The 17175-nt window shown below is 47.9% G+C and overlaps 1 protein-coding gene across 2 annotated transcripts in view; it reads left to right on the top strand.

Moving 5' to 3' along the window:
• Positions 1 to 17175, top strand: part of MAML3 (mastermind like transcriptional coactivator 3) — a 159557-nt gene that overhangs the window by 136063 nt on the left and 6319 nt on the right. The window contains exons 3-4 of one of the 2 annotated variants that reach the window (XM_063156967.1): positions 15838 to 16062; positions 16898 to 16982. In XM_063156967.1, the coding sequence (XP_063013037.1) occupies positions 15838 to 16062; positions 16898 to 16982 (310 nt within the window). Of the gene's footprint in view, positions 1 to 15837; positions 16063 to 16894; positions 16983 to 17175 lie in introns of both variants that reach the window. The other variant, XM_063156966.1, reaches the window with a different exon arrangement.

The raw sequence follows: 17175 nt of genomic DNA, 5'->3' as shown, positions 1-17175 counted from the left end.
GTGCTGGACTAAAAAGTCCTCATGGGAACTGGGAGATGAGCTAGCTGATCTTCTCCATCACTGCCTTCTGTGATTCTGTCGTTTGTATGTGACACTCCTCTAAACACTGCCCTCAGAGAGCCCTGCTGGCAATACAGGGCTGAAACGCTGGGATTGTGCAAGGAGAGCCTTTCTAGCTCAAAGCAAATCACATAATAGAAGGTGCAGACAGCTTAACCAAAGCAGGGGTTTTGCAGTTTAAGCATGTGGCTCCTGCCAGCACTGAGCCTGGCTGTGCCATGGCAGAGGTGCCCATAAGGAGGGGCCAGGTGTGTGCCTGGCAGTGTGCAGCACTCAGGTGACACCTGACAAAGGGGAAAAGCAGTTTGCTGAAGGGGGAACACACAGCTGTCAGCTCCCTACAACCACAATGGATTCGTGGCGCTCTGCTGCTCCATCTCACCCTGGCAGATACAAGGAGATGCTTGTGGCACTGCTTGGACCACAGAAAATCCCTCAGTTTTAGCCAAGAATCCTGGTGTCCTTCTCCTGCCTGCTCCTTAACCTATGTTCTTAGTGACATTGCTCAAAGGAAGTGGAAATCACATAGGATATAAAATTTTTTTTTTTCCTTGAGTATTGAGGAAGGCTTTTTTGTCAGTTGATTTGTTTAGGTGCATGCAGAAAAGAAATACAATTCTGGGCTTTAATTTGGAGAAAATGTTTTATCTGAGAATGTAACTAAAGCATGCAGGCACTGTAGCTCCCTGGATCCTGTTGCCTTGCTGGGGCTGGGGCAGTTTGTTGAAATCAGAGGAACTGTCACTGTTGTGTAGGGGTGGAGATGCCAAGGCATCAGGCACAGTAGTGATTTGTCCAAAATCTGCATTGTGAATATATCAGGCTGCCAAAAACCAGTCTTACAACATCCTCTCCTGTGTAGGGTTAATAAAAACGTATCCTGCACACTTCCTTAGAGCTGCATACACCACCTGCCCCCTTTCCACCAGCTAATGACCTGCCTGGAAGCAAAGAAATGTGTCTGTTCTTGGGAGACCAGGTAGCTGTAGGCAAGGTGGCACCCCGGGCTTTTGGCCTGAAAGAAAATGAGTTGATCTAAATAAGATTCTGAAATAAGTTCCTATTTTCCCCCCATAACAACAGCACACAGGACCCTAAGGCCACAGTACTTCCTTACATTGCTATTGACAGAATGCTCTGGATCCCAAGGAGCTCTTCAAAGAGGGACAGCTTGTTTACATTTACTCCTTTTTGATCTTGCTTCATAAGCACACACAGAGCTGTCCTGTCCCTGAGCAAGGAGAGGTGTGCTCTGGCTGACTGGAATTACTTGGACAGTACAGAGCATTCCCAAAGCTGAGATCAAATGCAATCAGCTAGCCATCACTTGAGAAAAAATTTTAAGACGGAGTAAGAAAGCACTTATTAACAGAAAACAGGAGCTGGTTTTGCATCCTGCTTTTTCCTTATCTCAGTAGGAAAAGGTTCTGTGTTGTATTCATGCCTTAGCTGTGGTGAAGTGGAGGGTCCTGATCCTTCTCCAAGACTGAGGCAGCAGGTGAGGTTGTGGCCAAGGTGCCCTGTGCTTGCCCAGAGCTGGAGGGGTGGCTCAGGAGCCGTGGGAGCATCGGGCAAAATGCCACTTAAAAACATCAGGGACAAGGATTTTATGGGATTCTCTGTCTGTTCTGGAATTGGTACCACAACCCACGTGTAGATATTCTTTAAGGAAAAGAAAGCCTATGTTAGATGTGTGTTCTCTTTTATGATTTCTGTCTCTTGAAATGGATCTGACAACTCTTAAAATTTCTGAAAGCTTCGAGGAGGAGGAAGAGATCTCTGTGTGCTTGTTCAGCACTAGTCTCTAGCTCTCTCTCCTCAGGCTTCTCCCCCTGCCATGTACTCATGGGCATGGTATTGGGAACAGGATGCATCAATTCAGCCTTATCCCAGCAGGAGATAGCTGTGGCTATTCTGGGTTCCAGGGTGCACCCAGCACAGTGAAGTGTTTTATTCAGCCTCCTCGCTCGTTTGAAAGGAGGCTGTTGAGCACTCTGACCACCACTGAAGCCCCACTTTTACAGCTGGCCATGAATTTCCAAGCGTGCAGTGATATCTTTAGCTCTGACTCCAGAGATTTCCTGTGGAGCGGCGAGATGCAATCCTGAAAGCTAAATATACTTTCCTGAGCTGATATGCAGCCAGACAAACAGGGGCAGTGTCAACACCAGCCTTTTCCAGTGCTGAAAGGGGTGAATCATTCAGCAGGAGGTGAGGCCTAGTTCAATTAATTAGGCAATTAAGTTTGTTTTGGTATTTTACCAATCTTTGGACCTCTCTGTGTTTCTCTTGTTTGTACACCTCTGGAAAATGCTGTGTGACCATTGCAGAGGAAGGTTTGCACCCTCCAGGCAGACTTTGGCTGCAAAACAGTGTTGTAGGTTTTCACTTGTATAAGGCCACAGCCTTTAAGAAAGTTGAGAAAATACATTTTGAAGCAGTCCAAGTTTAGTGAGGGATAACAACAGTAAAAATCTGGAAATGAGACAGACAACACAGAGCCACTCCACGAGCTTCCTGCACCACTTCCCCAGCAGCTTTTGAAGGCTTGTGCTTCTGCCCTGACTTGCATCTCTGCTGATTTTAGTGCCTAGCCAAAGCAGCTGGAGTTTGCTGCAGGATTGTTTCTGAAATGTTAGGGAGAGGAAGAATGAGGTTTACTTATGCTTGGGGCTTTTTTCCTGAGCATTGTCACCATGCCTTTTTCTGGCAATGGTGTGTTTATATCCCTTAAAAGAGAAATGTCTCATTGTAAGCAGTGAAAACACGCACTACTACCTCAGCTCAGAGTAACAGAATCATTTGGGAGGAAGCCAGCAAACAAAACATGCCACTTACAGTTAAACAAAAATAATACTTCTGGTTGATGAGTATAGGGCAACAATGCACATTGCTGATGTGTTGTGCTTGTTAAAAAGCTGATGTTTTTGCAGTGACAAACTGAACACTGAAGTCTGGTGACTCTGTTACAATTTGGAGATGTCTGGCAAAGTTAGACATGTGTCATCATGCTAAAATCCCAATCCTTTCTGTAGCAAATCCATAGCAGCGTCTTCAGCTGCTTATTTCCCAGAGCTTGTTGGTAGATTTTGGTGAAGCCCAGAAAGATGCCAGCACCAGGATGGATGGTGATTCTGATGGACACCACAGCTGCCAGTCTGGGTGCCAGAGATATCTCAGTCTTACATGTGTTTTCATACATAATATCTAGAAAATCAGGTGTAGGAGGTTGAAATCCAGTGAAAACTCAACAAAATGTTTGCTCCCAAAGGGTACAGGTCAACATTTTCAGGAGCTACTGTGAGATATCTGAGTGCTTTGATTTTTGGACACTAAGAAGCAGATGAGAGTCTTCAGAAACTCACAAAAATTTTGACACTCCTAGTAGTGATGACTGCATCTTTTATTTGAAACATTATGAACTCAGCTTACCAGCTGGAATATAGCACAGGAATCTCACATCACATGGTGTTAGGGGGAATATTTGGTTAACAAGTTTGCTAATGGAGCAACAGTACTGTTAAAAAGTGACCCAGACCTGTTAAACCTGTCTGAAGTAAGAATTGTGATTCATTTAGGTGTTTCCTACTAGGTACCCAGTCTGTTGCAGTGTTGTAGGTAGTTTTGGAGGAAAAAAAAATTTCAGATGCTAATGACAGAGTTACAGCTAAAACCTAAGGGGAGGTGGAGCTAAATAAAAGAAGGATTCATTAGAGAACAAAAGAAACACTGGAGACTTTGAACCTAGGAGTCTCCCACACATCAGCTAGGTGTACTGCCAATATGCTACAGATGTGTGTTACATCAACACATAAGGTAATGATATGTCTACAAAGGGCTGAATGCATCTGTTTGATATTTTGTGGTGAATTATATTTAAGCAGGTGGGAAGCTGCAGACTCCCCAGTCCCTCCACATATCAGAAATAAGGTATTAAGAGGTCCAAAGCTATCTTGTGCAGTTTTTGTAGACTCTCAGCTGACAGCCACACCATGTGTTGATAAATTGGACCCCTGCTCTATGATTGGGAAGTACAGCCTGTGGTTTCACAAAGCCACTTTGGCTTTGCTTCATGAAATGTTTGAGGTATCATGAAAAAATGTAGTAAGGAAATGTGAATGCTCAGCTAGAGGAGGTCACTGACAACCTAGGCACCTGCCAATGTCATTAGCTCCTTTGGATTTTACACTGTAGGGACCTAAAGGAAATGTTCCCTAAAAATAGCCACCTAACTTACAAAAATGAGTCAGCCAAACCTTCCTTCAGCTGAGCTGCAGCTGCCTGAGCATTCTGAGCAGTGGTAATAGCTGCATTATGGATGCTTTTTCCTTTTCTCAGGAGACTCAACTTTACAAAGGATAAAGAATGATGGATGGGAGATCTGCCCTGTTTTCAGTTAAATAATTTCCAATATCACCTAAGAGGGAGCAGAGAGATTCTGTCATTCCATCAGCATTTTAGATTTTCGCAGAGCTTGGCCTTGGTTTGGTGACTGGGATTTGAGTCACCAGTGCTCTGCCACTTACTGGGGTTTTTTTCAGATACACAAACAGCTTTGCATTGGGACCCTGAGACACAGTCAAATTCACAGTGATGGCAGGTTGTATTAATGAAGGGCATCATTCTTTGCAAACAGTGGTGTTTTTAATTAATAACTCCAGCAGGACTTTTCTGGGATTTGCATTTTTCTATTCCACTTCCTTTTTAAGTTACTGAGATAATGAAATTACAAGGATGAAAGTGGGGGCAGGGGGATCGCAACTCAAAGTCTGGAAAATAATTGCTGCATTTTTTTCTAAAGAAAGACTGTAGTCTTCATTCCGTTAGTGATAGCTCAAACAAGGCACCAGAGTTGACTGGCAACTGCACCAATTAGCAATGCTGCTGTTGGTTTGTGAATTGCATGTGAAATGTAGAATTTGTCCAGAAGTACTAATGCAAATTGCCCAACAAAAATGTGCCTCTGTGTCAAGTCTTTTCACTTGTTCTGACACACTGATGTCTCCCCAGATTTCTCTGATCGGCAGATCCCTCTCTCAGCTGACAGCTACCAGAGCTCATAAAGTAATGAAAATATTTCTTATTGCCATTAGCTGGGTCTTTTTAGGGAGGATTCCAAGCCAGCTCCAGCTACTTGCTATACAACATCATTCTGACTTTTATTTATAGCCTATTGGACTTCACATTCTCAGACTTAAATGTTAAAAGCCCAGTAAATGCCTAAGATTTTACCTGCACAGAAGTTCAAAGACCTGGTCATCTGCCACAACAGTAATTTGGTCACTTTGCATGTGTTCAGCATCCCCTGTTATTGTACGTGGTGATAACCTTTGTACAGCACTGGAGGGGGCTCAGCTGCAATTGCCATGGGAACTGTAACTTAACATTTCCTGGCTTTTCCAGCACATGATAGCTCATCCTTATATTGTGTTCTTTAAGAGAAGAAGTAGTGAAGCAAGGGCACAGTGAAATAATGGTATTTTCACACCTACAGAATGTAAAATAGTGTATTTAGCTGTATGCAGATTTAAGTTGGATTTGTTACACTATTTATTGCACCTCTAAGCTGTAGTCCCAGTTTAGGAGTCTCATTGTTCTGGGCCCTCTGCAGATGCAGGATGTAAATATGTTTCCTTCCCCACAAATACTTCTAACCTAAGAGCAAGATAAGAGATAATGCAGGCAGACAAACACACCAGGGAGTACAAGGAAACAGAAGGCTTCTGGACATCATGGAGACAGAAACTTCTACAAATGTAACTATTGTGAGGCACGGTTCAGGGTCAGATTTGGATGGTTTGGAGACTCTCCTCCCCAGAATGACATCCAGCAGGGAGGAAAGCACGAAGGCCGTTGTAGCTAAAATGTAACTTGTGGAAAAGAGTGGGTTGTGATGGGGTGACAGAAAGTCTCAGCAGTGAGAGAGAGATGATGTGTGAGGCGGCATATGCTGCAGCTGGGTTTGAGAGCAAGGGAGGGTGTGGAAATCCAGAGTAAAGAGAATCACAGAGAGGGCCACAAGGAGAGACATAGCACAGGCAGGATGACAGGCTATGATAGCATAGCAGGACAGCAGAACCTGGGCAGTCACCAAGTAGGGTAGGATTGCAAGTGCCAGGGTGTGAGACAGCAGGGGCCTGGCTGCAGTGGCACTGCACAGAGCATGGGGGCACAGGTAACAGCCAGGCCAGGCACTGAGTGACAGCCAGGCCAGGCACTGAGTGACAGCCAGGCTGTGGCACTGAGTGACAGCCAGGCTGTGGCACTGCACAGAGCATGGGGGCACAGGTAACAGCCAGGCCAGGCACTGAGTGACAGCCAGGCCATGGGGACTGAAGGACAGGAAGGACAGCAGGCCTAGGGAGTAAATGAGAGCCTACTTTGAACTTGAGCTGACAGATATCCACAAGATAATCCCAGAGGCAGGGCATGAATTTAGCTGAAACAGACAGAAAGTGGCCAGGGACAGAGAGGCAGGTGGGTGAGTCACTGGTGCAGAGAAGGTTCCTGAATGTGCACAGGGAGAACTCAGTCTGAGACACGAGGGACAAGGAAAGGAGACAAGGAAGGAGGACACAGAGGCAAAGAACAGCAGCAGGTGGGAGGGTGAGCAGTGAGAAACTAGTCTGAGTAACCCTGAGCAAGCAAAGGAAGGTGCTGGAGTCAAGCAGGAGCACTGGGAGAGGAGGACCAGGCTTCCAGAAGGAGCTGACAGGCTATGACAGAGAGCCTGGTGTAGTGCAGAGCTGCAGTCAGACAAAGAAAATTAGAAACTCTCTGATTCTGCTTCTGTGACAGGAGAGAGGTGAAAGCCCGTTTGAGAAAGAATCTGTTGGAGATGGAGCCTGAATTCAGTCTAAATCATATAAATCAGCAGCAGCAGACTCAATAAGCTTGGACCTGACAGTGAGAAGAAATAGAGAGCTGGAGAGTCACTAGGAGTCAAAGGTTGTTTGGACTTTTTTTTACACATAAAGATAAAGCCTGTTTGTGTTGCAATGGGAAAGAGCAAGAGGAGAGAGAGATATACAAAAGGAGAAGGCAGATGGGGGCAAGAGAAATGAGAAGAGAGGACCCAGTGAGGTTGCCAGGACAAGAATAAGGGCTGGGGACCACTGATGAGGTCACCTCTTGTATGGGCAGGAGCAGGGAGCTGGGCAGGATTGGACGTGGGGGTAGAGGGAGATCATGTCTTGCTTTAAGTCTCTTATGGGAGAGATCAGCACAAACCTGTGCAAAGTCCAGTGAAGGCAGGGCTTCAGAAGTGAGTCCAAGGCTGCAAAAATGCAGGGTTGTGCTGGGAGGACTAGTTAAGCTGGCAAAGATAAGTGGGCATTAGGAAGATGGCAGTATAGAAGGAGGCGAAAAAAGCATTCATGTTGTGGAGGGAGGAATAAAAAAGAGGAAATGTAAGGTTTAAGAGGTATCAAGGCCATCTAGAAAGACTCAGACAGTATTAATAAGGGTTTGGTCAACAAAGCAAGCTGTGCCTTAGAGACCTGGAAGTCTAGGGATAAAGTCAGTTCTTCTAAAACTTGAACTGAGTTAGGCCTTGCAAAGGAATTTAATTCAATGGTGAGATTTTCCTTACTTGTATAAATAGAGGGAGCCATACATATTGAGGTTAAAGACCTTAAAGACAAGCTAGGCATAGCCCAAATCAGAATGCCTTATTCAGTTTTCAGTAAGGCTAAGATGACTGTGTCAAAGTAGAGGCCAGGTGGCTAATGGAAACACAAAAACAACATCCAAGAGGGAGGAAAAATCAAAAGAGTTTGAAGTGCTGGAACCAGGTGGTCTGGGCTGCTTGGATTCAAGGGCGTTAAAAGAACTAGCTAATGAAACCTACACCTGGTTGTGCCATCCCAACCAGCCTGGTTTATCAGCAGTTAGCTCAGTAAAACCACAGCAAAGGTCCTGTTGCTTTGCCAGGCAGCTGGACCGCTTCCCTTGGGCCTGCCAGCTCCCTTATGGGAATATTTGGCTCTGGATTTGAGATGGAAGTCCCACCTCCAGAGGGCTGCACAGACAAGCACGTGCAAACAAGGCAAGGGAGTTATTCCAGCTCTTTGCAGTCACTGTCAGCCCTGAGGAAGATGATGGAATTTATGCATGAATAGGTACAGATGAACATTCTTCATAAGCACCAATGCCTTTATCATAATCTGCTGAACGCCACCAGGGCTCTGAGTCACTGTGTACCCATTTGCCTTTCTTTTTGCCTTTTGCCATTTTTCTGTGGATATTTCTTTTTTTGCCTTGGCAGAAGCAACGCCATGGGGGTGAGTGCAGCTTCTACCCGATTTCTGAGGTAAGGTGCCTTCTGCACAGGGGAAGGAGAGCATATGGCCCACAGCGTGTTTATTTCTCAGCCAGGATTCTTTCAGGCTTGGCAAATTACACACTACTTGCTGAGGAGCAACACAAGAGCCAAGTTCGACTTTCTAAAAATGAAAGATTTAATTCATCACAGCACAGAGAAAATGATCTGAAAAGCACCTGTAAGTGTGAAAAAATACCTTTTGTTTATGCTCAAACAAAACAACTAAGAGGAAGTTTAAAAAAATTTCAGCTAGAGTAAAAAAAAATCTCTGCAGTCATCCACAGGAGACTTGAGGCAGCTTCTGCTAGGCATAAGCTAGAGCCAGGCTCCTCAAAATACCTCAACAAGCAGGGAGCTCCACGGGTCCAAGGGGATAATGTGGTACAGGCTCAGGCCATTAGAAGGAAAGGGGCTGCCTGATAATGCAGAATGTTAACTTCTAGAGAGCTCCATTAGAGAGCATCTTTTTCTTACACTTTTGCTTTTTCCAAGCCCCTTATTTTTCCCTGTGTGTGCTTAGAAGCTTTTCTTTCTCTTACATCATTTATTTTTATTGTGCCATTTTCCCTCTCTTCCCCCTTTTCATTGGCCCTGTGTGTTTGTTTAAACCATTTGCCTGCTTTCATCTTCCATTTTTCTTCTCTCCCTCTTTCCAGGAGCTCTCTAGCTGTGATTATCCTTACAATTCACATTAGCTTTCTTCCCTCCTGCTCCAGGATGGGCTTGAAGGAGGCATTGATTAAAGCTAAAACCTGCAGCAGGAAAATTTCTATCAGGCACCAGCTTCAGGGTCCAGTGGCTTCCATGAGCTCAGCTCTCACTTTTAGTTTTTCTCCAGGATCAGTTTCAAAGTCTCAGGAAATCTACAAGGACAGGGCTGAGCTGCCACTGAAATGGCAAGCCACAGCTCCTCTTGAGGGCTGAACTGTATCCTTGGAAGCCCTCGGCCCTGGGAGAAGGCAGCAGGGATGTGGCATGGAAAAGCTTTGGCACAGGCCAGGTTTTCACCTCCCTTCCCCTGCCTTTTGCTCCCTGAAGGTTCCCTCTTGCTTTCTGAGTGCTAGACCACACTGTGGAATGCCATGGTGGCACAGCTTCACACAGCACTCCTTGAGTGGAGTAATTACAGCCTTCACAATATGCCTAAAATGTAAGGTTGGGCACTTCAGTGTTTCTTCAAATCCTTGCCCTCTTCCCTGCCACCAGCCTTGCCTGAAGGCCAGTGCTCCTTTCTTTTTTATTTTCCTTTTTTTAAAGATATGGATGTAAAGAGGGTGTTTTGGTTTGAATTTGGGCTGATCCACTTTTTCTTCTTTCCTCTTAAAAATAATAATACCAATTAAAACTGCAATTGCAAGGAAAATAGTTATTTGAGATAACTGAATACTTTTCAGTGCACAAACCCACCCATTATATCCTTACACTCCATACCATGGTCTTATGGTGTGCTGGTGAAACTGGGGGTAAACAAAACTGATTTCCTCTGCAAAGGGGAAGAAGGGAGAGATCACCAGAGCTGTTATTTGCAAAAGAGAAAATGAAGCTGGTTTTATTGAGCTGGTTGAAGTTTAGTGGCGTTCTGTTGAAATGCCACATTCCTGAATCCGTCATTCCCGAATCCCTCAGGGGTTTGTGGAGTGGAACCCTGGGCTGGAGCAGAAGGGGGTGTGTGGGGAGGTGCCAGCAAAGCCCCTTCTCCTCACAGGCTTTGAGAAGAATTTCTGCTGGCCTTCAGCTCTTAAAAAGTATTACAAAAACAGCTGCCCCTTTTAGAGCCCTTTGTTTCCTACTTCATCACCAGAAATGGAGATACTGGAAAATTCCTGGAAGAAAACAAAAATACACCAAAGTCTGACAGATCCTGTGTGTTCTGTGGGCAGAACAAACTGTATGGAAAACACAGGGAGGAGAGATGCAGGTGAAGAGAGGTGAAAGGAAAACAAATCAGCTGCACGCAGAGGTCTGGTGTCAAACAGAGGGATCTTGTTTGCTCAGATACTGCATGAAAGACCATGGCAACCGGGGGCCTGGGGGGAGGAGAGGTCTGCAGCCCCTCCCTGAGGCTGGGTGACAGAGGAAATGGGTGAAGCAATCCGCTCTGCTGAGCCTGCTGCTGGAGCTGGAGCTGTGAGCCAGCGGATTCCATCCCTTCCTCCTAATCACTGCTTTTTCTGAGGCAAAAAGCACCCCCAGAAGTCTGAAATTAATGGATTTGTAATTTCCTTAGTCTGTCAGATGGTGCCATTCTGAGAAAGGTGGCTTTGCTGTGGGCAGTCTGATTTAGAGAGAGGATTAAGATCCCTGCGAGACGCAATAAGTCACAACATTACATTACAAAGAATCCAATAGAAATATTTCTGAGGGAGTACAGGAATGTGCTTTCAGGCTGCTCTGAAAACACTGGCCAGAGATGATGTTTCACTGTGACCCAGTGTATGGAAATGGAGTCATATTTTTGATCCCAGTAATAGGCTGGAGATTCCCCTGGTTAACAGAGAGCCACGCACAGACACAGAGATATGCAGGCAGTGCCTGTGTCCCCAGCAGCAGCCCAGGGCTGTGCAGAGCAGGGCTGTTCATCAGCTCTGCACATCACCTTGAGCATCGCACCCATCCCACTGCACTGGTGCTGTGTTTATCCACAAGGGCGTGCACTCTTCAAATGGTGGAAATCTGCCATTTCTGATAGGTAACAGAATCAGAGGGTAAAAATGTGATTCTTCTTTCTGATTTGAATCTGTCTTCAGCTTCCAGCCCTTGTATCTGGTTTTGCCTTCTTCGCTGGATAAAAGAGCTCTTTAAGGAATTTCTTCCCTCATGAAGGTGTTTTTATCCACCATGGTCAAAAGCATCTGTCCATTCTTTTTGTGGTAAGCTAAATGGATTGAGCTCTTTAAGTCACTCGCTGGCAGGCATTTTCTGCCGCAAATCATTTTTTTGTCTATTTTTTCTGCTCTGACTCTAAAATGTAGATGTCTGATTGCATACATTTTTCAAGTGTCATTCTTCTGATGCAGTGTGCAGGATAAGCTACCTCCTGGCTTCTATTTGCTTTTTATATTCAATATCCATTCACTCACATGACACAGAACAGCACAGAAAATTATGTTTGTTTGTCTGTTTTACACATTCCCAACCCTGCTCTCCAGTCTGTGTCTCTTGCAGCTTGTTGGGCAGTGCTTTGCTCAGAGATGTGGAAAGCCCATCCTCTCTTGATTCCTGCCAGTAGCTGCCTGGAACAGCCCCCTTTTCCCTGAGGTGCCACTTTGGCCCCCTGGCCTTCAGCAGGAGCAGAGGTGGCTCTTCCAAATACACCAGTCTGTGCACAGAGGGATGGACAATGGGCAGGCCTGGGTGTCCCCACCTGGCTCCTGGGGCTTCAGCTGGTGGTCGTTCTGCTTGTTCTGCAAGGAAATTGCGTGATTGCTTTTGGCTGCAGTTGGGGAATTGAATGACATGTGCAAGGAATAAATCACTGCATGATAAGGAAGAGACACGAAAGATTTGAGACAAAGAAGAAAATCTCGTTTCCACTTCCCTTTGTTATCATTTTACTGTGCATAACTGTACATATCACACATATGTTACTCTGAGCTCCTGCAGAGTATTCCATCACTCCAGCAGAGCCCTGGAAATTCACTGGGAGGACACAGGATTTATCTTCCTGCTGCTTAACTAAGGATTGGCTTATCCACAGGGGGCAACTCCTGTGGAGGCATTAAGTGAGCAGTCAGATCCCTGCACAAGTTCATCTTGCCCTGCACCTGTCCAAACCTACAGGCCTGTCCAAGTGTGCTGTGCTGACCATTTGGAAATGCTGGCCATTTGGTCACATTCCAGCTCTGAGATCAGGCAGCTCTTTGGCTCCTTCAATCCCTGCTTTTGTTCCCAGGGGCCAAGCTCTCAATTCTGTCCTGGGCTGCCTTAAAAGTGGGCAGATGAGGCTGCAGGGGCAGGAGGGCTGCCAGAGGCTGATGCAGGGCCTGAACCTGCTCTGTGTCACAGCTGAGGCCCTTGGCACCATTGTCCCTTTATGTTAGCAGCCCTTGGCCTCACCTGTGCCTGGGCGAGGGCCCAGCAGTGAGCTGCAGCACCGCTGCTCCCCGCTGGAATGCCTGTGACTCTGTTGAGCCACGGCGAGCAGGAGAGAGCTGTCTGCAGCCTGAGAGCAGCACACAGCGGCTTTGCGCGGCGTTAAACAGAACCAGAGTGACAAGTGAGAAATCACATTGTACCACTTTCCCAGATAGCATGAGCTGAGAACACAATCTGTGTTTCCCCTTCCAGGACATCTTGTCACTGTCCTCAGGGACCAGCTGCCCACAGAGCAGCCTGGGCACAGGGCAGGAGCTGAGCAGTGCCCTTGCTGCTGCAGATCCCTGGAGTTGCAGGATGAGCCAAGCTGTGTGCATGGGCACACCAGAGGGGTGAGATGCAGCCACAGGCTGGGGGCTGATGGGGGTGTCTGGAGTGCAGCAAGAGGCAGCAGTGCTGGTTGGTGGAGAAAGGAAAAGGCAGAGGGTGTAGGAAGGAGAAAGGGATAGCGAGGAATGAGGAGGAGGAGCAGGAAGGCTCAGGGTGCAGTAGGAGGATGAGGGAACAGTCAGGCAGAGCAGGAGCAAAGAGGGCTGTCAGTGAAGCTTGCATTAGTTTGGGTTTTAAGCTCTGTAAGTGTGAAGGTGCTGCACTCAGCCTGAGTTGTTTGACTCGGTGTTCAGGCCCTGTGTGAGGCTGCGTCTGGGTCTGGAGCTGCCGTGGCTTGCAGGAGGCAGCCCTGTGGAGCCCAGTGCTGCTCCCTCCGTGCCCAGCTCCTGCCACACTGCCAGGTCCCATCTCCCCTTGGAGCACAACAGCAGCAGTGCCAGCTGCAGGGCTACAGCTCTGGGGACAGAGCTCTGCTCCAGGGGCTGGGGAGCATTTTCCTGCAGACACTCTTTGCCTGGGCTGTGCTCTTACTTACAGGACACACAACGCAGAGTTGCTCCCAGTGATCTCAGAAGGGCCCTTCAGCATCAGTTGGGAAGAGTTTTTGCCAAGAACAAAAAGGAAAGGAGAAGAAATGTTCTAGGCAGGAGGGTAGTCTAGATGAAGGACTGGCTTTAAGAGCAACAGGAAGTTTTCATGAAATGACTGAACACACAACACTGGAAGTGACACCTGTGTGCTAATCTTCTATTTCCTTCAGCTGCTGCACAGTTCACCGGGCCCACGTCAGCTGGTGGGGCTCCTTTCAAAACTGTCTTCCTTTTAACCTCCAGCATTAATTTATAACATAATTCATCAGAGAATGGAGTGCTTTCTGTGTGGAGTGAGCTGTCCCTCAGCTGTACCTGTGTGTGCATTGGGAGCCAGGACAGGAGCTCTGTAGGAAGGTTTGTTTTTAGGCAATTCAGAGAGGACTTGGGCTGCAGCCCCAAAGGCAGCTGAGCACTGAAGCTCGCAGAGGAAGCTGCAAGGGATGTCACAGCATGCCCCTCGGCTCCGGGGGCTTCCCCCTCCTTTTTCTTCACCTTGTGGTGGCTGCAGCAAAGGCTCCATTATTTGGCAGCATGGCCTTGCTTTTGTCTATAAATGGAAGCAGTTGGCCATGATCCCAGTATAACACAGGATAGTCCTGTGCACCAGTTATGCAACTGGGAGCTTGATGACTTCATCAGAAGCTGGGGGAGGGCCAGGGGTGGTAGGAAAAGGCTTTTGCCATCAGCTCTGCTGGAGACAGCCAATAAATGTGTGTGTTCCCCCAAAGCAAAGCAAGCAGGAGCTCAGCGACGGGGTGGGTTTGATGAAGGGTTTGGTGCAGGAGCAGCCGAGGGATCCTCAGTGATTCCTGGACCCCAGCTTGGGGCAGACCCAGCCACTGCTGCAGCCCTGGCCTTAGGGTGCTGCAGGGACCGTGCTGGACCAGGCTGTAAAATGCAAAGTGGGTGATGTGACTGGGGGAGAAGTAGAAAGAGGAACAGGGAGAGAACTTTCAAGCCAATATAGATGTTAAAAGGGAAAGAACCTAAATGTTGGAGAGCTGCCTTTCAGCAGAGCCCTTCAGGGAGTATCTGTGAAAAGTAGAGATGTGGACAAATTGTATTTGTTATTTCCGTGGGAGAGTCCTTGAAAACCCGACCCTCATGCAGAAAGGCTGACCCTCATTTCCCAAGGTACACTCCAGCATTGAACTTAACCCTTTCCCTGAGTGGGTGACGTGGGTGCTGCAAGATGCCCTTTCTGTACACCCAGATCACACAGTGATGGCAGAACTCAAAAGCCAGCAAGGCAGGTGAATCCGGACCTCACCCTGGCAGGCCTTGCACAGAGGATGCTAAAGCGATACTGGTCCTTTCCATCGAGTTGGTGGCTTTGAATAAGTACCTGCCGTCTCTATTCATCGGTTAAAGAGGTTCTACGGGCTCTTATCACCCGTGATAGGGACCGGGCCCGCAGTTTGCAAACACGGCATCGAGAGCGGCGCGGTGCGAGCCGGGCCCCCAGCGAGCGCTGGCGGTGAGGCCGGTTTGCCCGGGACAGCCGGCCTGGGGCAGGGGTGTTCGGAGAGTCCCGGGAATGCTCCGCAGGCCGGCAGCGAGTCCCGGGAACGCTCCCGAGGCCCCGGGAAGCGGCGGCACCGCTCGGCTCCACTCGGGCCGGGCCGCGGGTCGGCAGCGCCACCCGCCGGCAGCGCCGGGACACCGCTCCGTTTTCCTTCCTTTTCATTCCTTTTCCTTCCTTTTCCTTCCTTCCTTCTCTCCCTCCCTCCCTTCGGGACGTGCATGGGATTTCCCTCCCTCCTGACCTTTCCTCAGTGCTTTTCCCAGCACTAAAAGGCAGCAAATTGGATTCAGAACACGAAGAGAGAGTGGGGTGTGTGCAGGGAAGGCGCTTGCCCTGATTCCTCCCAGCCACACATGCTGGTGCAGTGCTGCAGGATGGAAATCTTGAATAAAGACATAAAGGAGTGAAATCCTGGGGTTCTGGAGAGGAATTAGTGCTGCCAGCTCCCACTGTTCATTTGTGTGTGCCCAACACCTTGGCTCCTCAATCCAGGGGGCCATGGTAAATTGCTATGTTAAATGAAGAGAGGGAAACGGAAAGGAAGAGAAAATATAACATTCTACTTGAGAAAAGAGAAAAAGTTTAGAAAAACGTTGCTCTGAAGCAGGAAAAAAACTTAGCTCACAACTTCATTGTTTCACTAGCAATTAATTATAAAATGCTCCTTCTTTACTTGAGGGGCTTTGAATTCCAGGAGAAAAGGGGAACCTATTCCCTGTGGGAAGCAGTCCATGGCTTGTTCTCCAAGCTCCAGGCTTCACACACAGCCTGTGTGCCACCTCAGCCTGGAGAGCTGCATTCCCTGCCTGTGCAGCAGCCAGTAATGAGGCATTCCCTGTCTCTGTCTCTGTGCACAGGAGCACCGGGCAGTACAGTAACAATGCATTCCCTGTCTCTGTCTCTGTGCACAGGAGCACCAGGCGGGAGTGCCGCGGCCCCTGCAGCCGGCGGGCTCCAGCAGCATGGGCACAGGCTCCAGCCCCGGGGGACACTTCCTGGGCAGCCAGCCCCAGGCAGCCCTCATGAAGCAGATGCTGATGGAGCAGAGGGCGCAGCTCCACGTGATGGAGCAGCAGAAGCAGCAGTTTCTCCGGGAGCAGAGACAGCAGCAGCAGCAGCAGATCCTGGCGGAGCAGGTACGGTATCCATCTGACTCCAGTGCATCTGGCACCAGCTCTTCCTTCTAGATTTGGGAATTATCTCTGTGGGTCCTGTCAGGGTATTTCAGCAATGCTTGTCAAAGAAGAGGCAACAATCAGCCCTACCATTAGCTTGGCAAATATTACCCGTTTTTCCAATAGTCACGTTGGATTTTAGGCACTGGAAAAGTTAGCTCTTAACCTGGCATCTAGTGGTGCGCTTAGTCCAGCAGAGGCAGACTCAGCTGCAGTTACAGTCACAGGTCCTCTCTCCTGCATTTGGCAGTCACCACTCCCCAAATATCATTCACTGAAGCACAAGAGGGAATGTGCCTTAGTAATCCCTTTCTGTTTTGGCTCAGGAATGCTCCAAGGCTGCAGTGCTTGCAGCTGAGTGTTAAAAGTGCAGACATGGAGCAAAGCCTTGCACCAGGAGCACAAGCCTCTAGACCTTGGCAGGGCTGAGGGAAAGAAGGTGTGTGTGTGGCTACTGCTGCCCTTAGACCTAGATGGGCAAAGTTAGTTCATATCCCTCCCTCTCCTTTCTGCCTGAAGACAGTTCAGCTCGTGCTGTAGAGGTCAGGGTGAAGTGGCTGTAAGCAAGGAGTGATGATGATGTTGGCCTCAGTGCATGTTCCTTTTTGTGCCAAAAAGAGTCTGAGTGCTGAGGAGCCCAGGTGCTCTGAGGAGGACTCCAGATGACTCTGCCTGTCTCTCCAGAACACCTCACCAAATAAGAACCACTGCAGGTTCTGCAGTTTTGCCACCAGCCTGTTAATTAATTAATCATCTCTTCCTCTTCTGCTTTGTTTCTGTCCTTCATTTTCAGCAGATGCAGCAGCAGTCACATTTGCCTCGGCAGCATCTGCATCAGCAGCGAAGCCCATATCCAGTGCAACAGGTCAACCAATTCCAAGGTAAAAGTCCAGCTGTTTTTCCTGTTTTAGAGTCAACGCCCTAAAGGTAGCAAATGTGTGAAGGCTTGTGCAGTTTGTGACTACCAGGTTTAAAGCAGTGTGCCAGAAGAGGAATACAGGCTGTTGCACACACCACATATTTTACCAAAGACAAATGCCCAAGTCTGCATATTCAGTTAAGTTTGTATTTTCC

The sequence above is a fragment of the Melospiza melodia genome, chromosome 5, assembly GCF_035770615.1.
Source record: "Melospiza melodia melodia isolate bMelMel2 chromosome 5, bMelMel2.pri, whole genome shotgun sequence".
Taxonomy (NCBI): domain Eukaryota; kingdom Metazoa; phylum Chordata; class Aves; order Passeriformes; family Passerellidae; genus Melospiza; species Melospiza melodia.
Note: the sequence above shows the minus strand (reverse complement) of the source record. Positions and strands in the feature narration are given on the sequence as shown.